Source organism: Oncorhynchus tshawytscha, linkage group LG03, assembly GCF_018296145.1.
Source record: "Oncorhynchus tshawytscha isolate Ot180627B linkage group LG03, Otsh_v2.0, whole genome shotgun sequence".
Classification (NCBI taxonomy): Eukaryota; Metazoa; Chordata; class Actinopteri; order Salmoniformes; family Salmonidae; genus Oncorhynchus; species Oncorhynchus tshawytscha.
Window position 1 is genome coordinate 62,203,738 of NC_056431.1, and position 26,185 is coordinate 62,229,922.

General features: G+C 42.3%; 1 protein-coding gene across 2 annotated transcripts; it reads right to left on the reverse strand.

The window, feature by feature from the left end:
• Positions 1-5,489: 5,489 nt before the first annotated feature.
• LOC112240897 (atypical chemokine receptor 3-like) lies at positions 5,490-18,941 on the reverse strand. Of its 2 annotated transcripts, none has more exons than XM_024409127.2 (2): positions 18,769-18,941; positions 5,490-7,073 (listed from the first exon to the last, which is right to left on the reverse strand). In XM_024409127.2, the coding sequence occupies exon 2, from the start codon at positions 7,021-7,023 to the stop codon at positions 5,896-5,898; it is 1,128 nt and encodes a 375-aa protein (XP_024264895.1). In that variant the 5' UTR covers positions 7,024-7,073; positions 18,769-18,941; the 3' UTR covers positions 5,490-5,895. The 2 variants fall into 2 exon arrangements, with proteins under 2 accessions (XP_024264895.1, XP_024264890.1); XM_024409122.2 differs by having other exon boundaries at positions 5,491-7,073; positions 18,795-18,941.
• Between the last annotated feature and the right edge of the window lie 7,244 nt (positions 18,942-26,185).

A 26,185-nucleotide genomic window follows, 5' to 3' on the forward strand; every position in this document is an offset into this window, starting at 1 on the left:
TCTTCAGCTTGTTAAGTCTATAAACATGTAGGGAGAGAGTTATTTTGCCAACATCTACTTAGGCATTAAAAAAATTAATCTGATCATGAGTATAATCCGATCTGACTATCAACTGTCAATTTACAGATACGTTTACGAATACAAGTATGGCCATGTCGGCACACCCCTTACGACCATGTTATACACTGTGTGTGTGTGTGTGTGTGTGTGTGTGTGTGTGTGTGTGTGTGTGTGTGTGTGTGTGTGTGTGTGTGTGTGTGTGTGTGTGTGTGTGTGTGACGTGTGTGTGTGTGACGTTTGTGTCTGTGTTACTGTCTTACTGAGCACACATCTGTATATATTAACCCTAACCCAGGTCCACTCCTCAGTAAAATGTATATGACAGCCTGCTTGGAGCTTGTCAAAAGGCACCTAAAGACTCTCAGACCATGAGAAACAAGATTCTCCTTATGGTGAAGCATGGTGGTGGCAGCATCATGCTGTGGGGATGTTTTTTCAGTGGCAGGGACTGGGAAACTAGTCAGAAACCAGGCGAAGATTAACTGAGCAAAGCACAGAGAGATCTTTGATTAAAACCTGCTCCAGTGCGCTCAGGACCTCAGACTGGGGTGAAGGTTCACCTTCCAACAGGACAAAGACCCTAAGCACACAGTCAAGACAATGCAGAAGTGGCTTCGGGACAAGTCTATGAATGTTCTTGAGTTGCCCAGCCAGAGCCCGGAATTCAACCCAATCAAACATCTCTGGAGAGACCTGAAAATAGCTGTGCAGTGACACTCCCCATCCAGCCTGACGGAGCTTGAGAGGATCTGCAGAGAAGAATGGGAGAAACTCCCCAAATACAGGTGTGCCAAGCTTGTAGCTTCAGAACCAAGAAGACTCGAGGCTGTAATCGCTGCCAAAGGTGCTTCAACAAAGTACTGAGTAAAGGGTCTGAATACTTATGTAAATGTGATATTTCAGTTTTTATTTTATTTTACAAATGTGTAAACATTTAAAAAAAATGTTTTTGCTTTGTCTTTATGAGGTATTGTGTGTAGATTGAGGAGGGAAAAACACAATTTAATCAATTTTAGAATAAGGCTGTAATGTAAACAAATATGGAAAAAGTCAAGGGGTGTGAATGGTTTCCGAATGCACTGTACCACACCCCCTCAAGCCTTATTGCTCAAATATAGCTCACCTCATCCACCGGAGGTGTCCAGTCAGAGCTGCTATACTAAAGCTGTCCAGTAATGCAATAAACAATGGTTCAATTTCACCATTTGTTACTTTAATTAAAAAGCTGTGATTAAAGTACTAACACAAAGTAAAAGATCTTCAGACATAGTATTCATTTTTGGTATTTAATGAGTAACAAAATCCATAACATACAGTAAACATAAAATATCTCCATAAAAATATATTGGAATGCCTCTTCTTGTAGACATGTCGGTCTTTGTTTCTTTGTTTTAATAATCACTGCTAGGATTGGAACCCTTACAATGTAATAGGATACAAACGATATCTTAACCGCCATCGATAAGAAACATTACTGTGCAGCCGTATTCATTGATCTGGCCAAGGCTTTCGACTCTGTCAATCACCACATCCTCATCGGCAGACTCGACAGCCTTGGTTTCTCAAATAATTGCCTCGCCTGGTTCACCAACTACTTCTCTGATAGAGTTCAGTGTGTCAAATCGGAGGGTCTGCTGTCCGGACCTCTGGCAGTCTCTATGGGGTGCCACAGGGTTCAATTCTTGGACCGACTCTCTTCTCTGTATACATCAATGAGGTCGCTCTTGCTGCTGGTGAATCCCTGATCCACCTCTACGCAGACGACACCATTCTGTATACTTCCGGCCCTTCTTTGGACACTGTGTTAACAACCCTCCAGGCAAGCTTCAATGCCATACAACTCTCCTTCCGTGGCCTCAATTGCTCTTAAATACAAGTAAAACTAAATGCATGCTCTTCAACCGATCGCTACCTGCACCTACCAGCCTGTCCAACATCACTACTCTGGACGGCTCTGACTTAGAATACGTGGACAACTACAAATACTTAGGTGTCTGGTTAGACTGTAAACTCTCCTTCCAGACCCATATCAAACATCTCAATCCAAAGTTAAATCTAGAATTGGCTTCCTATTTCGCAACAAAGCATCCTTCACTCATGCTGCCAAACATACCCTTGTAAAACTGACCATCCTACCAGTCCTCGACTTTGGCGATGTCATTTACAAAATAGCCTCCAATACCCTACTCAACAAATTGGATGCAGTCTATCACAGTGCAATCCGTTTTATCACCAAAGCCCCATATACTACCCACCATTGCGACCTGTACGCTCTCGTTGGCTGGCCCTCGCTTCATACTCGTCGCCAAACCCACTGGCTCCATGTCATCTACAAGACCCTGCTAGGTAAAGTCCCCCTTATCTCAGCTCGCTGGTCACCATAGCATCTCCCACCTGTAGCACACGCTCCAGCAGGTATATCTCTCTAGTCACCCCCAAAACCAATTCTTTTTTGGCCGCCTCTCCTTCCAGTTCTCTGCTGCCAATGACTGGAACGAACTACAAAAATCTCTGAAACTGGAAACACTTATCTCCCTCACTAGCTTTAAGCACCAACTGTCAGAGCAGCTCACAGATTACTGCACCTGTACATAGCCCACCTATAATTTAGCCCAAACAACTACCTCTTTCCCAACTGTATTTAATTTTTATTTATTTATTTATTTTGCTCCTTTGCACCCCATTATTTTTATTTCTACTTCGCACATTCTTCCATTGCAAAACTACCATTCCAGTGTTTTACTTGCTATATTGTATTTACTTTGCCACCATGGCCTTTTTTTTGCCTTTACCTCCCTTCTCACCTCATTTGCTCACATTGTATATAGACTTGTTTATACTGTATTATTTACTGTATGTTTGTTTTACTCCATGTGTAACTCTGTGTCGTTGTATCTGTCGAACTGCTTTGCTTTATCTTGGCCAGGTCGCAATTGTAAATGAGAACTTGTTCTCAACTTGCCTACCTGGTTAAATAAAGGTAAAATAAAATAAATAAATAAAATATGCATCCAATCAGATAACACGATGACTCATGACATGGTATCAAAATAAATATGTTTTCTACCACAGACAGAAATAGCATTGTACACATAAATATTTAGGACATATCCAACTAGGGATAGGGGTTTGACATCTGTTCAATATTTGAATAGTATCATTCATTTTTGTTGGATATCCGGATATTGAAAATACTTGTGTTTTTTTAACTTAAGGAGTCTATTCAATCAGTTCCGCTTTAGCCGACATCCGCATAGTGGTTGTTTTGGCGGTGTCTGAGGTGGAACTGGAATGCAGACTAGCAGAAAAATAAGTGAAACTTGACAAATTATCCAATGGATTATGATAATTTGCTTGTAAAAAAAAGGGGAGATGCAAAAACATTAATTTGTTTTAATTTAATTTGCTCCTTAGCAAGGCGGCCAAGTGTAGGGTCGTCACTAGTTAACACAGCCACAAAGTCATGAACCCCGTCTATTTCTACATTTTCACATCTTAAAATTTGATTTTTAACCTAACTCTCACCTTAACCCTAACATTAACCACGCTGCTAACCTTAGCCTAACCCTAACCTGAAATGAAGACCAAAAAGCACATTTTTGTTTTCACAAATCTGTATAATATAGACAATTTTGACTTTGTGGCTGTGTTATCTAGTAGAAACCCATGTTTTTGCTACAGAAAAAAGCTGTTAGGCTCTCAGATGACTTGCGAATAGGAAGAACTTTACAGCAGGTGTTTCTGATGAATTAACATTGCCATGTTGGTGGGTGGTAACATTTAAATAAAACCCAGCTCTGAAACAAAACATAGGCTGTAAAGAATTTGCACGTCATCCCATAAGAAAAAAGGCATAAGACTCACAGAAACATCTGAAGTCACACATTCGGATTTGGCATTTCAAGCCCAAATATATCATAATGTACTATGACTAAAAAGATGAATTATTTACATCATTGTGCAACATCACGGGTAAAGCTCTGGTCATCATCTTTCAGCTCGAGAAATTGATTTCTACTGTTGTGGGTGTTTAAAATAGACCTATACATTTTTTTCCTATCAGAAATGTATATTCACACAAGTATTCAAATACTAACATCCGTTCGGATATTTGAATATTCAAATAATCATGCTCATCCCTATATCCAACATCATAATTTGGCATGGAACACTGTGTGTCACACTGTTTGGACCGTGGCCCACAACATGAAGACAGACACACACGCGCACACAGACACATGCACGTCCACATACGAGCTCTGTCTCTCTCGCACTCACAGACATACATAGACACACTCAGGATATATCCCAATAAAAGATTCAGAATGTAGTTCCTCTTTTTCGTATTGATAGACTGCAGCATTTATACACATCTGTCCAGCATTGTGGCTGTGGCTGCCTACACATGGATGCAGTAAAGCTGTGTTTGGTTATTGGTCATAAAGCCCTCACTGTCTGTGCTGTGGTGTGGTCTGTGTGCTGATGCAGCGTCCCTGATGCCATATGAAGCACACGTGTCTCACTATGATCTCTAATGCTAATATTAGCCATAACGTATTGTATAGTTACAGCTATGCTATATGTGGTGATAGAGATATCGAGGCTGTGTCAACACTCCTACCTAGCTTCCTTTCCTTGTCGCCTCTCCTTAAATGATCACTGTTCTGAAAACTCAACATTTTCTGAGACAATTCCGGGACCTCTCTGGTCATTCTAGGTCTGGGGTCACAGAAGGAGGGAGATGAGTAAGGGGAGCTGGTTCAAAGTATTATGAGATTGAAGTAGACAGCAGGACTGGTGTCACAGAGCAAGGGACTCTCATTTACAACGAGGCAGCTTTATGAATACATAGACATTACTGAAATGGACTTCTGAATCCACAACACAATGATTAAAAACATACAAAATATAAAATTGGAAAGTTGAAGCATACCATAAATATGTTATAATATGTACAAAAAATATATCTGAAGTTGAACAATAACATAATGATAATATATGTACAGTATTTCAATGCCCTTCTAACTATTTACAAAGTGGACTTTAAGGTCCACACACCGCGTACGTACACACACACACACACACCTCTAGCAGTTAAAAAAATAATGCAGCTATTGGGTGAACTCTATATACAATCATTGCTGCAGCTCGAATACAGGCAATGCTAGGACAGACCGTTCTGTGAGCTTGTGTGGCCTACCACTTCTCGGATAAGCCGTTGTTGCTCCTGCACGTTTCCACTTCACAATAACAGCACTTACATTTGCCCGGGGCAGCTCTAGTAGGGCAGAAATTTGACTAACTGACTTGTTGGAAAGGATGGCATCCTATGACGGTGCACATTGAAAGTCACTGAGCTCTTCAGTAAGGCAATTGTACTGCCAATGTTTCTCTATGGAGATTGTATGGTTGTGTGCTTGATTTTATAAACCTGTCAGCAACGGGTGTGGCTGAAATAGCCGAATCCACTCATTTGAAGGGGTGTCCACATACTTTTGTATATATAGTATATCTGATTGGCCAGCGGTAGGCCTATAGGTGTACTTGATTTGATCTCCACGACCACTGGGTAGGCAGAGTTTGTACCTTAAATTATTAAAAATGGGAACACTTCGACTACCTGGCAAGCAGGGCAGCTGAATGAAGTGCACCTACCGCAAACAGGGCGAAACAATTAAGAACGCAAGGCTTTCTCATTGGGCTTTTTACAGAAATGTTTGGCGGATCGACTAGGAAAGCCTTGGAGATGGACCAGTTGGTGACCACTGATCTAGACTATGTTCTAAATGTCCTTGATGTGTTTTTGAGTTCCAGAGTGTGTTCTAGAGTTCAGTCTCAGATCTGTGGTGTGTTCTCCACAGCGACGGCAGAGTACTCTGTCTCAGAGACATGGGTCTGTTCTATGAGCCTGGCCAGGCCTGTACGTGTGGAGTACTTAAAGATGAAGGCCTTCATCAGGTCGTAGCGGTAGTTCCTGTTGAGGAAGTTGTAGAGGATGGGGTTGACGCAGCAGTGGAGCAGGGACAGACACTGGGTGAGGTGCAGCGCCACGTAGAGGGCGTTCTCCAGCCCACAGCTCAGAGGAACCAGGCCCAGCAGGGAGAGGGCATCGGCCAGGAGCACCCCGTGGTAGGGCCCCCAGCAGCCGAGGAACACCACTATGTAGGCCAGGATCACCCTGCGGCTCAAACAACGCTCCTGCTCCACTGCCGAGGAGGAAGAGGAGGAGGAGGAGAGTGCTTTGGCCAGGAGGGCATAGGCCAGAGCGATGACAGGGAAGGGGATGATGAAGCCAAGCAGGATAAAGCTCAGCTGGACCCCTACCATCCACTCCCTAGGGTGTTCTTCTGGGTACACCGGCCTGCACAGCACTATCTCCCCTTGTGATGACCTCAGAGCCCGCAGGAAGTATGTGTCCGGCAGGGAAGCCACCAGAGCCAGGAGCCACACCCCCATACATACGCCGTGGCGAATCAGCTTCCGGCGCCGGCCCCCATCCTCACTGTCGGCCGGCCGTGTCAGGCTCAGGTAGCGGTCGACGCTCATGCAGGCCAGGAAGAAGATGGAGCTGAAGAGGTTAACGGAGAAGAGCAGGTGGGTGAGCTTACACGCCAACTCGCTGAAGGGCCAGTGGCTGTGCTGTGCCAGGGAGCTCACCCACACGGGCAACGTGATGCACACGCACAGGTCAGCCGCCGCCAGGTGGGCAATGTAAAGGTGGGTCTCGTAGCGAGGGGAGGTGGTGCGCTGGGCGCGGATGTTGATCCAGAGGACGAGGCTGTTGGCGGCCAAACCGACCACGAAGATAAAGACGTAGAGGATGCACATGGAGTGGAGCAGGGCGCTGCGGTCGAAGGCTGTGGGACAGCCACTCATCTCCACGCGCGTCCCGTTCTCCAGGAGGCCTGTGAGGTTCAGGTCCTCCCACGTGTCGAACAGCTCATCCAGATCGAAGCTGTTCATCCTTCTGCCGTTTTCTGGGAACGATCACGCACACCTCACTGATCTGGGATCTGAAGACAAGACAAGAAGACAGCAGCCCATCAGTCCTGATCTCAATCTGTCTGTTTGCCATGTCACAGTAAATGTTTGAACTATATTTAGAGAGCGCTGCCCTGAGTTCCTTTGACTTTTATTAACAAGATCTCAACCCATTCATTCCTGACCTCAATCCGTTCCTGGGGCAGAGCTAGATCATAAAAGCAATTAACTTCTTCACAGAGCCCTGCATTCTACAGTATGTTATGAGATCTAATAAGCACCCAAATGAAATGAACACAAAAAAACACAGAACTTTTTATTATACGCCACCAGATCTGAAAAAAATCTAAATGTAGTTATTAACTCTTAAAACAATGCTTTATTAATTCATAATGGCTCTGTTGTTTTGGGATGATTGAGGAATGACTGCCAAAGCTATCTTTTGCCATCCAGTCAATATCTTTTGCACCAGCTATGTTGCCATTAGTTAAAAAAACACAACATCCAGATTAAGACAGGATCGCATCGCAAGAGGATCAAAGGACAGCTCTGTCATAACCACAACTATGTAATCTGAAAACATTTGAGACTAATCACATACAGTACACACACACACGCAAAGGGATCCTACACACTCATGCAACATGCATCATGAACACTTACAAAAACTGCTCAATATTTTATTTTATTACAGCACAACCTCTGACCTCTCTGTATGTCTGATTATGATTGGTCCTCTTACACTCAGGTATGATGTCTCTCTTCCCCTGACAGTCACAACATGACGGGAGGGATGTGAGTGTGAATAATATCACCTCTCCCTTTCCTCCTGATTGGCACATATGTCCACAGACTGAGACGTGGGGAGACATCAGAGCCGGGTTATCAGTGTTTGCCACTAGCGCCAGCTGTCGGCTATATCAACCAGTTACAGACTAATTTCCAGCCGGGTACATTTTCCACTTGTACTGAACAAAAATATAAACGCAATATGCAACAATTTCAAAGATTTTATTGAGTTACAGTTCATATAAGGAAATCAGTCAATTGAAATAAATTCATTAGGCCCTAGTATATGGATTTCACATGACTGGGCAGGGGTTCAGTCATAGGTGGGCCTGGGAGGGCATAGGCCCAACCACTTGGCAGCCAGGCCCACCCACTGGGGAGCCATAATTGTGGCAATTCATATCTTGCTATAAAATACTTTCATCTCAAGAGAGGACAGGTTAATTGTTTAAAAAAGGTTTATATTTTCTTACCTAGAAAATAGTCCTGATCATATAAGCCTAGAAGATATCCCAAAAAAACTAAGAATACACTGAATTAATACATTTTCAGGATCCTGGCTGGCTACTTTTTCTATTTGGCTGGCTACTTTGTGTGCTTCTGGAAAACACTGGGTCACCAGGGGGTTTAACTACTTTAGACCCGGTCCAGCCATGGTCGAAGACAATCAGCGCCGCTGGGCGATACAGCGTGTTAAAGTGCATTGAAACATGACCGCTTAGAGCAGCTGGGTGTGTGAGAGCTGTGTGAGAGTGTGTGACCGCAGAATACCACGTTGCCCACGCCAAGCTGTCTGCGATATCTGTGACTGAGTGTGTTAGTGCATGTACAGTGCCTTGCGAAAGTATTCGGCCCCCTTGAACTTTGCGACCTTTTGCCACATTTCAGGCTTCAAACATAAAGATATAAAACTGTATTTTTTTGTGAAGGATCAACAACAAGTGGGACACAATCATGAAGTGGAACGACATTTATTGGATATTTCAAACTTTTTTAACAAATCAAAAACTGAAAAATTGGGCGTGCAAAATTATTCAGCCCCTTTACTTTCAGTGCAGCAAACTCTCTCCAGAAGTTCAGTGAGGATCTCTGAATGATCCAATGTTGACCTAAATGACTAATGATGATAAATACAATCCACCTGTGTGTAATCAAGTCTCCGTATAAATGCACCTGCACTGTGATAGTCTCAGAGGTCCGTTAAAAGCGCAGAGAGCATCATGAAGAACAAGGAACACACCAGGCAGGTCCGAGATACTGTTGTGAAGAAGTTTAAAGCTGGATTTGGATACAAAAAGATTTCCCAAGCTTTAAACATCCCAAGGAGCACTGTGCAAGCGATAATATTGAAATGGAAGGAGTATCAGACCACTGCAAATCTACCAAGACCTGGCCGTCCCTCTAAACTTTCAGCTCATACAAGGAGAAGACTGATCAGAGCCAAGAGGCCCATGATCACTCTAGATGAACTGCAGAGATCTACAGCTGAGGTGGGAGACTCTGTCCATAGGACAACAATCATATAACAGTCGTATATTGCACAAATCTGGCCTTTATGGAAGAGTGGCAAGAAGAAAGACATTTCTTAAAGATATCCATAAAAAGTGTCGTTTAAAGTTTGCCACAAGCCACCTGGGAGACACACCAAACATGTGGAAGAAGGTGCTCTGGTCAGATGAAACCAAAATTGAACTTTTTGGCAACAATGCAAAACGTTATGTTTGGCGTAAAAGCAACACAGCTCATCACCCTGAACACACTATCCCCACTGTCAAACATGGTGGTGGCAGCATCATGGTTTGGGCCTGCTTTTCTTCAGCAGGGACAGGGAAGATGGTTAAAATTTATGGGAAGATGGATGGAGCCAAATACAGGACCATTCTGGAAGAAAACCTGATGGAGTCTGCAAAAGACCTGAGACTGGGATGGAGATTTGTCTTCCAACAAGACAATGATCCAAAACATAAAGCAAAATCTACAATGGAATGGTTCAAAAACAAACATATCCAGGTGTTAGAATGGCCAAGTCAAAGTCCAGACCTGAATCCAATCGAGAATCTGTTGAAAGAACTGAAAACTGCTGTTCACAAATGCTCTCCATCCAACCTCACTGAGCTCGAGCTGTTTTGCAAGGAGGAATGGGAAAAAATGTCAGTCTCTCGATGTGCAAAACTGATAGAGACATACCCCAAGTGACTTACAGCTGTAATCGCAGCAAAAGGTGGCGCTACAAAGTATTAACTTAAGGGGGCTGAATAATTTTGCACGCCCAATTTTTCAGTTTTTGATTTGTTAAAAAAGTTTGAAATATCCAATAAATGTCGTTCCACTTTATGATTGTGTCCCACTTGTTGTTGATTCTTCACAAAAAAATACAGTTTTATATCTTTATGTTTGAAGCCTGAAATGTGGCAAAAGGTCGCAAAGTTCAAGGGGGCCGAATACTTTCGCAAGGCACTGTACCTGGAGCAGTGGCCAATAGACATGTGTGTGTTGTGTTAGGGCTGCCTGTGGTTTCAGCTCATTCTTTCAGCGATTGTGGCGCTATTCAATCGATAGCCCCTTTCATTGCTATTTGGCACTTGACCCCTTCACCTCTGGCACACAACCTCAAATCAAATAATTTGCATTGGTCACATACACATGGTTAGCATATGTTATTGCGAGTGTAGCGAAATGCTTGTGTTTCTAGTTCCGACAGTGCAGCAATATCTAACATGTAATCTAACAATTCCAAAACAACTACCAAATACACACAAATCTAAGTAAATTAACGGAATAAGAACATATACATATAAATATATGGATGAGCAATGGCAGAGCAGCATAGACAAGATGCAATAGAAGAAATAAAATATAGTATATACATATGAGATGAGTAATGCAAGACATGTAAACATTATTAAAGTGGCATTATTAAAGTGACTAGTGATCCAGTTATTAAAGTGGCCAATGATTTCAAGTCTGTATGTAGGCAGCAGCCTCTCTGTGTTAGTGATGGCTGTTTAACAGTCTGATGGCCTTGAGATAGATGCTGTTTTTCAGTCTCTCGGTCTCAGCTTTGATGCTCCTGTACTGACCTCGCCTTCTGGATGGTAGCGGGGTGAACAGGCAGTGGCTCGGGTGGTTGTTGTCCTTGATGATCTTTCTGGCCTTCCTGTGACATCGGATGCTGTAGGTGTCCTGGATGGCAGGTAGTTTGCCCCCAGTGATGCGTTGTGCAGATTGCACCACCCTCTGGAGAGCCTTGCAGTTGTGGGCGGTGCAGTTGCCGTACCAGGTGGTGATATAGCCCGACAGGATGCTCTCAACTGTGCATCTATAAAGGTTTGTGAGGGTTTTAGGTGACAAACCAAATTTCTTCAGCCTCCCGAGGTTGAAGAGGCGCTGTCGCGCCTTCTTCACTACACTGTCTGTGCGGGTGGACCATTTCAGTTTGTCCATGATGTGTATGCCAAGGAACTTAGCTTTCCACCTTCTCCACTGCTGTCCTGTTGATGTGGATAGCGGGGTGCTCCCTCAGCTGTTTCCTTAAGTTCACGATAATCTCCTTTGTTTTGTTGACGTTGAGTGAGAGGTTGTTTTCCTGGCACTACACTCCAAGTGCCCTCACCTCCTACTTGTAGGCTGTCTCGTCATTGTTGGTAATCAAGCCTACTACTGTTGTGTCATCTGCAAACGTAACGATTGAGTTGGAGGCGTGCATGGCCACGCAGTCATGGGTGAACAGGGAGTACAGGAGGGGGCTGAGCACGCACCCTTGTGGGGCCGCAGTGTTGAGGATTGGTGAATTGGAGATGTTGTTTCCTACCTTCACCACCTGGGGGTGGCCCGTCAGGATGTCCAGGACCCAATTGCACAGGGTGGGGTTGAGACCCATGGCCTCAAGCTTAACGATGAGCTTGGAGGGTACTATGGTGTTGAATGCTGAGCTATAGTCAATGAAGAGCATTCTTACATAGGTATTCCTCTTGTCCATATGGAATAGGCCAGTGTACAGTGTGATGGTAAGCAAACTGAAGTGGGTCAGGTAAGGGTGACAGGTAAGGTTGAGGTGATATGATCCTTGACTAGTCTCTCAAAGCACTTCATGATGACAGAAGTGAGTGCTACGGGGCGATAGTCATTTAGTTCAGTTACCTTTGCTTTCTTGGGTATAGGAAAAATAGTGGCCATCTTGAAGCATGCGAGAACAGCAGACTGGGATAGGGAGAGATTCAATATGTCCGTAAACACACCAGCCAACTAGTCTGCGCATGCTCGGAGGGCGCGGCTTGGGATGCTGTCTGGGCCAGCAGCCTTGCGAGGATTAACACGTTCAAATGTCTTACTCACGTCGGCCACGGAGAAGGAGAGCCTACAGTTCTTGGTAGCAGCCTGCGTCGGTGGCACTGTATTATCCTCAAAGCGGGCAAAGAAGGTGTTTAGTTTGTCTGGAAGCGAGACGTCGGTGTCCGTGACATCATGCCCTTTACTTCAGTAGTTTTGTCATTCTCCTTAATATCAGCAGCTGCACACTTTTCTCTTGCTCTTTCTCCTTCCTCCCCCTTTCATCTGCCCCCCAAAGCAAAAGGGGAATATTCAGATCACAAGCCTTTAGTTTTGCCACACTCCAAACACCCAATGAGGCTGAGCTGGTTACAACATAGATAGACTACGTACCATGAGAGCTAGCAGGGCCTAAAATTAACACCTGCCACATGCGGATAGATTTTAGCACTGGCATTGCGAGCATTTCACTCACATTATTTTGTCAATAAAAATAGTCAAGTGTGATCACATGTATAGTCAAGTAAGATCACATTTATAGTTAAAGAAATGCCTCAGTAGCTGTTTTTAAAGTATTTCTGACGTTTTGTTTCATAGCTGATATATGAATCGCACTACAACTGGCGGCTGGCGGCTGTGAACACGTGAAGAGCTGATTGAAAGATTTTTAGAAGCGCTGTGCACAGGCATAACAGTTGGTCTAATTTACTTGAAACAAAAGTCTATAAGAAGTGATATTTGGTCCTTGTGTTTCTTGGCTATTTACATTGTTTTGTTGACAAGCTAGGTTGTTTTTCTAGGTTTGAGATTCAACTGCTACGGATGAGAAGACAATGCCTCTAGTCTAGTCAGACTCGATATCACAAGTGCAAACATGACTCAAATCGTGCTACCACGGTAACCTCCCGCAGTTAAGGGGGCAGGTGAACATGTTTGTCTCATCTGTGATTTAAAAAAATATATATTATTTCACCTTTATTTAACCAGGTAGGCCAGTTGAGAACAAGTTCTCATTTACAACTGCGACCTGGCAAAGATAAAGCAAAGCAGTGCGACAAACAACAACACAGAGTTACATTACACAAATATATTTTCTATGATATTTTGGTTAAAAAAAAAGTTTAATGAAATGAAACAATATACCACATTACTTCTTACTAGTAACACAGTTCTTGTTCTAGAAACATTACAAAGCATGATCATCAGTTTGTGTTTCGTTTGTGTCATTTTTAAATCTAACTGACACGGTAAGTAAGGCCAAAAAGTTAATGTTATGCCCTGCATCAAAGCCAGTTTATATTAACTTGAGCATTATATTATTATATTTGGCACCACTGTAAGGGTGGCTGTATCTTATTATCGCTGATGATTACACATTAGGCAAGCAGCATGCAGGGCCGATGATGCATTACAATACAAGACAAAAAGGGAGCAATGAAAGCTGTTTACCTGTGTTAACCCAAGACCAGAGAATGCTGCAGGTGTGACAAAAGATTGACAGTCTCTCTTGCTGGAAGAGTTCTCTCCTGTTGGTTTAGGCTTTTGTGTTGTAAAAGAAAGGACTCAAAGGAGAGGGATCATGGGAGGGCCCACAAACATCCATATACACTAAATTACTCAACGTATGTGGAAATCTGCTCGTCGAACATCTCATTGCAAAATAATGCCCATTAATATGGAGTTGGTCCCCTCTTTCCTGCTTCCATTCAGTCACAAGAGCATTAGTGAAGTTAGTCACTGATGTTGGGCGAATAGGACTGGCTCGCAGTCAGCGTTCCATATTGATCCCAAAGGTGTTCGATGGGGTTGAGGTCAGGGCTCTGTGTAGGCCAGCGAGCTTTACACCCCTCCAGCCGACACTTGGCATTGTGCATGGTGATCTTAGGCTTGTTTGCGGCTGCTCGGCCATGGAAACCCATCTCATGAGACTCCCGACGAACAATTATTGTGCTGGCGTTGCTTCCAGAGGCAAACTGGAACTCGGTAGTGAGTGTTGCAATCGAGGACAGATGATTTTTACGCCCTACGCACTTCAGCACTCAGGGGTCCCGTTCTGTGAGCTTATGTGGCCTACCACTTCGCGGCTGAGCTGTTGTTGCTCCTAGAGGTTTCCACTTCACAATAACAGCACATAGAGATGACCGCGGCAGCTCTAGCGAGGCAGAAATTTGACGAACTGGCTTGTTGAAAAGGTGGCATCCTATAGAGGTGCCACGTTGAAAGTCACTGAGCTCTTCAGTAAGGCCATTTAATGTTTGTCTGTGGAGATTGCATGGCGGTGTGTTCAATTTTATACACCTGTCAGCCACACGTGTGGCTAAAATAGCCGAATCCACTAATTTGAAGGGGTGTCCACATACTTTGTATATATAGTGTAGCTGCTAAAGCAAAATGAGATGAGGAAGAGGAACTCTTTAGTTTTAGTTATATATTTGCTATATTGGGAACCTTTTGTACCCAAGCATCTCAAATCGAATCACATTTTTTACCTTTTTACTATGCTAATAGATTACCCATGTGTCACAATTATTATTTTATAAATGCCTTATAATTCTATCAGAAAATAATTGTTCATAGGCAAGGGAACTACTACATTTTAATCAGTGAGACACACACACACTTATGTTGGGTAAAACACAAAATTGTCTTGGGTAATTCCATGACATGAGTCCCTTGAGGGTAGTGTAACTTGGTGGATTTTGTTTTTTAAATCATAAAAAATATGTTTTCCCATCTCACATCCCATCCCACCAAGAGGTTATTAAATAAATAAATAAAGGACTATAACACATGCCTATTAATTGCCAAATAAAGTAACAGGGTTGACTGTAACAAGGTTGGAGTTTTCATATTAAATCAGCCATAAATCCCCTTAGGCAATTTCACACTGCATTGTTCATAGCCCCAGGCTTAACCTGTACATATAAGCATTTGTTAAACTTTAGCCCTGGGCTAAGGATTCACACTTGTATACCAAAGTCCTGGGCTAACAGACGAACACACATACAACCAACGTTATATCTCTACCAAGCGACCAATGTTATAAGCATTAAGGCATTTATTAACCCATTATTTCCTCTTGCTTCTAGACTTCAATTTCCAACAGCGATGGTTTGTATAAACCTTCCTGTCTGCCTGTCAGACCTCGGAAACAATGTTTCGCTTTTGAAATATGATGTTGCCCCTGTACAGAGAATGCTGTGCATGAACGAAACATGAACTTTTCAGATCTATGCGAAATCATGCAACAATATTATTATAATGGTTTGCTAGCATATATCCAATTAAATATCAATAGAAAAACTATAAAAACTGATGACAATTGAGAGTTTTCTGCCCGTTCAGCTGTAGAGTTTGTTGAGCAGTTGGCTAGAGAAATGAGAAGACGTAGACGTTTTTTCTTGTTCAAACATTTCTAGCCCGTCATTCTATGGGTAACAGGGTTGACATATTATGCTTAACCCACTCAGTTTTCCACCACGAAACACCAGAAAAGGCAAAAATAGAGTTGAACCAGTTCACCTGCTTTTACATTTGATTAACAGAAGTTCAATGCTTCTTTAGATTTTTTTATTTTAAGCGTTAGTGTCATCATATTAAAACGAGAGTTCAGTTCACATAATAGGATGTTACGGATTTGCAAAACGTACAATATGTAACAAATTTGCGAAACATACAATGTTATAAATTTGCATACCATATGATATGTTACGAATTCTAGCTAGGTGGCTAACGGTAGCTAGGAGTTAAGGTTAAGTTTAGGAGTTGTCCGTGATGAGAGTTGAACTCGCAACCTTTGGGTTGCTAGACATTTGCGTTATACACCTACCCATACAATCCAACCAACCACCCTACTTTTGATTTTGCCTTAAGTAACCATCTGTTTTATGTAACCATACCAAACGTAACATATCATGAGTGTTGGGTAGGTTACTTTCTAAATGTAATCCGTTGCAGTTACTAGTTACCTGTCCAAAATTGTAATAAGTAACGTGATTTTGGGATTACCCAAACTCAGTAACTTCATCTGATCACATTCCGTTACTTTAGATTACTTTCCCCTTAAGTGGCATTAGAAGAAGACACAAATGTATGTTACTAATTGAGCGGCATCTATTGCAGGATAAATAAATGTTAAACTTCATATAGCTGGCCATATATGGATGATTCATTTTACTTTATGGGTTGGTTATCTTGGCTTCTTCTAACCCATCGCTTTTTACTACATATAATAATTCGATTAAAATATATCTTTACATTAAAAACCAGTCTATCAGAATTCCAGTCCTTCATAAAATGTTATATCCCTCGATCTTCAATAATAGGACTTGGACATTAGGAAGTATAGATTAGCCTAATTGTTTTACCTGAGTATGACCACAAAACAAAGGACTTATTAGCCAGCCCTACTCTGTTGTTTATGATTTTGTTGTCATGGAGGACTGATTGGGGTCATTGAATCGAGTTGAAAAATAAATGCTGTGCTCATGGAATGGCATGCTTTGAGCACCACTGAAAAGTGCTCTTAACATGTGAAAAATGAATGCCAAATGCTACATTTGCTATAGGTCTATTGTTAATCTTTTTGTTGGTGACACTTTGATATCTTGATAATATGCAGCTGTTTAAAGGGCAAATCCACAGATGAAACAATAACAAAACAGTCGCCCCGCCTTTGTTTTGATAAAAAACTGAGGGATGGGCCTGGAGAAATGTATTCACTCTCAGATTAATAGTCAGAGCTATGGATGCAAGGACTGACCATCCATGATATTAAAATTATTGTTTTAACCATGTTATGAGGCTATACAGTGTTTGTTTACATTTGCAATGTTTACAAACATTGGAGAAAAACAAGTTATATTTTGGGTTCTCATGGAGTGCGACAGTTGAACTAAGCTCATGAGGCATTTCTAAGTTATATTCTTCAGCAATCAATGGATATTTATTACTCCAAAAATGGATGTAGCAACTACAGATTGCCAATTTAAATCTATCAAAAGTGTGCGAGTTTGAGCATGTGTCCATTAGTCCTATGGATTTATTTATTTGATCAGCATGAATTAAATGGAGCAATAAAAGCCCCACTTTTATTCCACAGGCTTGGATCAGCACTATGCAGCTGTTATAAGAGCGCATTTTTCATTGGCTGTCCACTGATTTAAAAAACCATGATTGATAGGCACCTTAAACTTCTTGAATTCAACGACTATTGGTTTCAAATAATCATTTAGATTTGTGAACAGCTATCCACAACAACCACAGTCCGTAAATCGCAAATAGCTAAATGAGAGCGCAGCAATGATTTACATCAATGCGCTATGTAGATATCAATAATAAGTGATATCTGTATCGCCGTAGACTACACCACTGCTGTCACCCACCTCCAAGCGTTTATTCAAATTGGATCATCTTTGAATGCCAACAGCAGTCGCATCATTGGAAGACATACCTTGGACTGTAGCCTACAAAAGCCTATTCCTGCTATTTTCCCGCGATCCATCAAACACATTTGGTGTGTCATCATAGTGGTCTCTGAATTGTGGTCAGACTCGCTGAGGCGGAACAAACTTACATTTGCGCTTTTTTTCAATGCTGATTTGAATGTCTTTCAGAAAACAGAGAAGTGTCAAATGTTTTTTTTTCTCGCAAACATTCTTTCTGAATTTAAAAGTAATCCTCGAAGTAATAATCTAGTTTTTCAAACGTATCTGTAATCTGATTACAATATTTTTGTTGGTAACGTACCGGATTACAGTAAAAAATGTGTTGGTAATTTTTGTAATCCCTTAGATGTAATCCGTTACTCCCCAACCCTTCATATCATACTAAAGGGTGTGTCTCGGATTTACGTACAGAATAATACAAAATGCACTGAGACCAGTTGGCAAAATGAGTGACAGTTTTAAATGAATCATTAACTGCATTAAAAAAAAAATCTTCAGAAATTACTTTGACAAAGCTAAAAATATTATTGGGCTTCAAAATGATTGGAGAAATGTTGGGGTTGAGTGGGTTAAAATCTTCTTAGAAGTCACAGAGGTTGCACATAGTGAACATTTTTGCACTTTATGAAGTCTGTTCATATTATAAATCTGATTTATAGAATTGTCCATGTATATTAACGGGCACTTCACATTTAATATGACAGGCTTTTAAAATGCAATATTGGTGCACAATTTCTACAAAATAAAATATTAACGGTTCGCAAAAGGGACTCATTTCGTGGAACGACACATTTACACACGATCTGAAGCCTATCTGAGTGCACATTCAATTCAGTCCCATTGTCTGTCCCATAAATCTGCCGTGACAACAAACCACAATCCTTATCAAATACCAGGGGACTCGGTGTAGTAAACTGGCGGCGCTCATTGAATGCGCACAGCTAATCCGCGCGCCACGCTGCGAAAGGGGATGTCTCTATCTATGACTAGAATGACTTGAACAGTTTCAGAGGCCAGTAGTCACATTAGGCTAATATGTTACCCAAAACTCCGCTGCAACAATACACCATTAGGCTAACAAATGCAGTGTTTGCTGAAACATAAAACTTGCGTATTGGGCATTTGGTTAAACAGCAGCTCTTTGGTCCGCAGGCTCTTGTTATGGAGATGCTCCTGTCAAGTGGTTAGCAAAATAAACTAACATGTATGTAAAATGCCTTACTTGTAATTGAGAAAAAAATCCCTTACTTGTTGCCTCTTCGAAGAAATGGCACAGTGTCTCTAGTGCGAAGTGATGTCCAGTTATGTTATGCTTTGTCCGAGATGGGGAGAGATGGTGGTTGTGAGCTCTCCGATATCTGGCTTGACTGAGTGGGTGAGTGTCCGGTCTCCTCCCAGCGATTGTGAACCTGGCCTCATACCTCCCACTGCACTTATTAATATACTGCGTAGTGAGTGATACGCCTTTCAAGGCAAGTCAACACATTCATTGATGTTTCTTACAAGAGTGGAAAAGGCGTCAGATTTCCTTTCACTTTACATCCCACAAACAATTGCCCAACAGACTGAAACACGTTTGTGCTTTGTACAAAGCTGGATTTTTGGTGTGCAGAGACTGCCAAAGAGATACGCTAATAGTATTCATATATCATCTGAGATATGTTTATGATAGAAATGTACACTTTTTTTGTGTGCACATTCCTTATTTCAAAATGTATAGCAACTAGACTGATTTTGTTGTCATTTTCATTCTTGTGGTTTGGGTGATAGACCCATCTAACTTCATATAACATGTATTGCATTTGCCAATTCAAGCTTGTGGTTGTACCCTATACCACGAGTAGTGTATTTAAACTGTGTTATTCAGTTGTGAGTATGAAAATGTGTTCCCTTCCACACAAATAAAGTTCACAGTCCACACCCGTCTTCTCTCAGTTCCTCTCAACTGTTAGTGACTATTTATGAAACTGAGTTCAACAACATAAAGCTACCCATAGACTCACACCCACAGCCCTCCACTCACTCAGAGCAACCACAAGACCGTCTCAACCCAGCCTCTCCAGACATGTGAGACCAAAACCACCCAATATGATTAAAAGATGTACCAACTGAAAAAAATGTATGGCAATTATAAACTGTCTATTACTTTGAGGTCTGTCTGAAATCCTGAGCACAATGTCAAATGCAGTGGTTGTGGTATAGTCAAGAAACACTGGCAAAATCATGTGAAAAAATATCACAAAAAACGTTGACTGAGACAAAAAGAATTAAAGACAGAGTTAGAGACAGAGAAAACGTTAGAGACAGAGAAAGTTAGAGACAGAGACAGAGTTAGAGACAGAGTTAGAGACAGAGACAGAGTAAATAACAGAGATAGAGACAGAGAAGAAGTTAGAGACAGAGAAGAAGTTAGAGACAGAGAAAGAGTTAGAGACAGAGACAGTTAGAGACAGAGCTAGATACAAAAACAGAGAATGAGACACAGACAGAGTTAGAGACAGAGACAGAGACAGAGTTAGAGACAGAGAGAGTTAGAGACAGAGTTAAAGAAAGAGAGAGTTAGAGACAGAGTTAGAGAAAGAGAGAAATGGGAAATATATACAAGAAGTGTCACAGTGTCTAAACTCTGGTGTCCAACACCCAGCACGCCCTAGACCTTCTGTCTGAGGACCAACTAGGGTCACCCAGCCACATAATAATACACACAGGCACAAACGACCTGAGAGCACAGCAGGAAAGGGTGGCCACAACACTGAAGGGAGTGATTGAAAAAGCTTCTTCTACTTTCCCCAACGCACAAGTGGTCATCTCCACCCTGCTACCACAAAAAGAGTTCCACCCTGCCACAATACAGCGGGTAAAGGCAAGTATTTCCCGTGACTGTGCCTCAAAACCAAATGTTTTCCTGGCCCACCACTCCACCCTGGACTTGAACAGCCTCTATGACCAGGTCCACCTCTACAAGGCAGCAGTGCCCACCTTTGCCCGGACTCTAAAGGACATCGCTCTCAAAGATATCCCCAACACTTCACACAGGAGCAACAGATCAATAGACACCCCGCCCAGACGAGCGAGACACCCTCCCAGACCAGCTTTAATTTGCTATCTTGTATGTGTGATTTAATAAAAGTTAGATTTTTATAGTAATTTATTTGAATTTGGCGCTCTGCATTTTCCCTGGCTTTTGGCTAGCGTCCCACATATCCCAGAGAGGTTGATCAAAACAGGAACATTTTACATTTGGCTAGAAATTCAAAAGGAAATTATCTTAACAGAGAAAAATGTCCTCCTGCGTGCTACCTATATCCCCCCACTAGAATCCCCAGGATAGAGAAGACACTTTCTCCATCCTGGAGGGGGAAATCAATCATTTCCAGGCCCAGGGACATGTACTAGTCTGTGGCTACCTAAATGCCAGAACCGGACCTGCAGGTGACAGCATTCCCTCCCCCATATGCCCCCCTAGGCACAACTATGACAACATAACCAACAAAAATGGGTCACAACTCCTGCAGCTCTGTTGCACGCTGGGAATGTACATAGTCAATGGTAGGCTTCGAGGGGACTCCTAGTAGGTAGGTATATCTATAGCTCATCTCTTGGCAGTAGTACTGTAGACTACTTTATCACTGACCTCAACCCAGAGTTTCTCAGAGCGTTCACAGTCACCCCTATCAGATCTCAGCAAAATCACAGTCTACTTGAACAGAGCAATACTCAATCATGAGGCATCAAAGCCAAAGGAACTGAGTAACATTAAGAAATGCTATAGATGCAAGGAATGCAGTTTGGAAACCTACGAAAAAAAACAATTAGTAATCAACAAATTCAATCCCTTTTAGACAATTTCCTGAGTGAAACGTTCCACTGTAATAGTGAAGGTGTAAACTTGTAAAATCTTAACAGTATATTTGACCTCTCAGCTTCCCTATCAAATCTAAAAATCTCAAATAGAAAACCAAATAAAATTAACAACAATGACAAATGGTTTGATGAAGAATGCAAAAATCTAAGAAAGAAATTGAGAAACCTGTCCAACCAAAAACATAGAAATCCGGAAAACCTGAGTCTTCACTATGGTGAATCACTAAAACAATACAGAAATACACTACGGAAAAAGAAGGAACAGCACGTCAGAAATCAGCTCAATGTAATTGAAGAATCCATAGACTCTAACCACTTCTGGGAAAATTGGAAAACACTAAACAAACAACAACACAAACAGTTATCTATCCAAAATGGAGATGTATGGGTAAACCACTTCTCCAATCTTTTTGGCTCTATAACAAAGAACAAAGAGCAAAAACATATACAGGATCAAATATAAATCTTAGAATCAACTATTAAAGACTACCAGAACACACTGGATTCTCCAATTACCTTGAATGAGCTACAGGACAAAATAAAAACCCTCCAACCCAAAAAGGCATGTGGTGTTGATGGTATCGTTAATGAAATGATCAAATATACAGACAACAAATTCCAATTGGCTATACTAAAACTCTTTAACATCATCCTTAGCCCTGGCATCTTCCCCAATATTTGGAACCAAGGACTGATCACCCCAATCCACAAAAGTGGAGACAAATTTGACCCCAATAACTACCGTGGGATATGTGTCAACAGCAACCTTAGGAAAATCCTCTGCATTATCATTAACAGCAGACTCGTACATTTCCTCAATGAAAACAATGTACTGAGCAAATGTCAAATTGTTTTTTTACTAAATTACCGTACAACAGACCATGTATTCACCCTGCACACCCTAATTGACAACTAAACAAACCAAAACAAAGGCAAACTCTTCTCATGCTTTGTTGATTTCAAAAAAGCCTTTGACTCAATTTGGCATGAGGGTCTGATTTACAAATTGATGGAAAGTGGTGGGGGTAAAACATACGACATTATAAAATCCATGTACACAAACAACAAGTGTACGGTTAAAATAGGAGAAGAAGACACATATTTCTTCCCACAGGGCCATGGGGTGAGACAGGGATGCAGCTTAAGAACGACCCTCTTCAACATACAGTGGGGCAAAAAAGCATTTAGTCAGCCACCAATTGTGCAAGTTCTCCCACTTAAAAAGATGAGAGAGGCCTGTCATTTTCATCATAGGTACACTTCAACTATGACAGACAAAATTAGAAAAAAATCCAGAAAATCACATTGTAGGATTTTAAAAAAAAAATGTTTACCCCTTTTTTCTCCCCAATTTCATGGTATCCAATTGTTGTAGTAGCTACTATCTTGTCTCATCGCTACAACTCCCGTACGGGCTCGGGAGAGACGAAGGTTGAAAGTCATGCGTCCACCGATACACAACCCAACCAGCCGTACTGCTTCTTAACACAGCGCGCATCCAACCCGGAAGCCAGCCGCACCAATGTGTCAGAGGGTACACCGTGCACCTGGCAACCTTGGTTAGCGCTCACTGCGCCTGGCCCGCCCATTGTAGGATTGTTAATGAATTTATTTGCAAATGATTGTGGAAAATAAGTATTTCGTCACCTACAAACAAGCAAGATTTCTGGCTCTCACAGACCTGTAACTTCTTCTTTAAGAGGCTCCTCTGTCCTCCACTCGTTACCTGTATTAATGGCACCTGTTTGAACTTGTTATCAGTACAAAAGACACCTGTCCACAACCTCAAACAGTCACACTCCAAACTCCACTATGGCCAAGACCAAAGAGCTGTCAAAGGACACCAGAAACACAATTCTAGACCTGCACCAGGCTGGGAAGACTGAATCTGCAATAGGTAAGCAGCTTGGTTTGAAGAAATCAACTGTGGGAACAATTTTAGCAAATGGAAGACATACAAGACCACTGATATTCTCCCTCGATCTGGGGCTCCATGCAAGATCTCACCCGTGGGGTCAAAATTATCACAAGAACGGTGAGCAAAAATCCCAGAACCACACGGGGGGATGTAGTGAATGACCTGCAGAGAGCTGGGACCAAAGTAAAAAAGCCTACCATCAGTAACACACTACGCCGCCAGGGACTCAAATCCTGCAGTGCCAGACGTGTCCCCCTGCTTAAGCCAGTACATGTCCAAGCCAGTCTGAAGTTTGCTAGAGAGCATTTGGATGATCCAGAAGAAGATTGGGAGAATGTCATATGGTCAGATGAAACCAAAATATAACTTTTTGGTAAAAACTCAACTCGTCGTGTTTGGAGGACAAAGAATGATGAGTTGCATCCAAAGAACCCCATACCTACTGGGAAGCATCATGCTTTGGGGCTGTTTTTCTGCAAAGTGACCACGACAACTGATCCGTGTAAAGGAAAGAATGAATGGGGCCATGTATCGTGAGATTTTGAGTGAAAACTTCCTTCCATCAGCAAGGGCATTGAAGATGAAACGTGGCTGGGTCTTTCAGCATGACAATGATCCCAAACACACCGCCCGGGCAATGAAGGAGTGGCTTTGTAAGAAGCATTTCAAGGTCCTGGAGTGGCCTAGACAATCTCAACCCCATAGAAAATCTTTGGAGGGAGTTGAAAGTCCATGTTGCCCAGCAACATCCCCAAAACATCACTGCTCTAGAGGAGATCTGCATGGAGGAATGGGCCAAAATACCAGCAACAGTGTGTGAAAACCTTGTGAAGACTTACAGAAAACATTTGACCTCTGTCATTGACAACAAAGGGTATATAACAAAGTATTGAGATAAACTTTTGTTATTGACCAAATACTTATTTTCCACCATAATTAGCAAATAAATTCATTAAAAATCCTACAATGTGATTTTCTGGATTTTTTTTCTCATTTTGTCTGTCATAGTTGAAGTGTACCTATGATGAAAATTACAGGCCTCTCTCAACCTTCTAAGTGGGAAAACTTGCACAATTGGTGGCTGACTAAATACTTTTTTGCCCCACTGTATATATCAACGAATTGACGCGGGCACTAGAAAAGTTTGCAGCACCCGGCGTCACCCTTCCCTCACCCTACTACTTCTGCATTAGCATCAAACAGCCCCCGTGATATGCAGCTTTTCAGGGAAGCTAGAAACCAATATACTCAGGCAGTTAGAAAAGCCAAGGCTAGCTTTTTCAAGCAGATATTTGCTTCCAGCAACACTAACTCAAAAAAGGTCTGGGACACTGTAAAGTCCATGGAGAATAAGAACACCTCCTCCCAGCTGCCCACTGCACTGAAGATAGGAAACACTGTCACCACTGATAAATCCACTCTAATTGAGAATTTCAACAAGCATTTTTCTACGGCTGGCCATGCTTTCCACCTGGCTACCCCTACCCCGGTCAACAGCACTGCACCCCCCACAGCAACTCGCCCAAGCCTTCCCCATTTCTCCTTCTCCCAAATCCAGTCAGCTGATGTACTGAAAGAGCTGCAAAATCTGGACCCCTACAAATCAGCCGGGCTAGACAATCTGGACCATTTCTTTCTGAAATTATCTGCCGGAATTGTTGCCACCCCTATTACTAGCCTAGCTCTCTTTCGTGTCGTCTGAGATTCCCAAAGATTGGAAAGCAGATGCGGTCATCCCCCTCTTCAAAGGGGGGGACACTCTTGACCCAAACTGCTACAGACCTATATCTATCCTACCCTGCCTTTCTAAGGTCTTCGAAAGCCATGTCAACAAACAGATTACCGACCATTTCGAATCTCACCATAACCTCTCTGCTATGCAATCCGGTTTCAGAGCTGGTCATGAGTGCACCTCAGCCAAGCTCAAGGTCCTAAACGATATCTTAACCGCCATCGATAAGAAACATTACTGTGCAGCCGTATTCATTGATCTGGCGAAGGCTTTCGACTCTGTCAATCACCACATCCTCATCGGCAGACTTGACAGCCTTGGTTTCTCAAATGACTGCCTCTCCTGGTTCAGCAACTACTTCTCAGAGTTCAGTGTGTCAAATCGGAGGGTCTGTTGTCTGGACCTCTGGCAGTCTCTATGGGGGTGCCACACGGTTAAATTCTTGGACCGACTCTCTTCTCTGTATACATCAATGATGTTGCTTTTGCTGCTGGTGAGTCTCTGATCCACCTCTACGCAGATGACACCATTCTGTATACTTCTGGCCCTTCTTTGGACACTCTGTTATTAACAACCCTTCAAGCAAGCTTCAATGCCATACAACTCTCCTTCCATGGCCTCCAATTGCTCTTAAATATAAGTAAAACTAAATGCATGCTCTTCAACCGATCGCTGCCTGCACCTGCCCGCCTGTCCAACATCACTACTCTGGACGGCTCTGACTTAGAATACGTGGACAACTACAAATACCTAGGTGTCTGGTTAGACTGTAAACTCTCCTTCCAGACCCACATCAAACATCTACAATCCAAAGTTAAATCTAGAATTGTCTTCCTATTTCGCAACAAAGCATCCTTCACTCATGCTGCCAAACATACCCTTGTAAAACTGACCATCCTACCAATCCTCGACTTCGGCGATGTCATTTACAAAATAGCCTCCAATACCCTACTAAACAAATTTGATGCAGTCTATCACAGTGCCATCCGTTTTGTCACCAAAGCCCCATATACTACCCACCATTGTGACCTGTACGCTCTCGTTGGCTGGCCCTCGCTTCATACTCGTCGCCAAACCCACTGGCTCCATGTCATCTACAAGACCCTGCTAGGTAAAGTCCCCCCT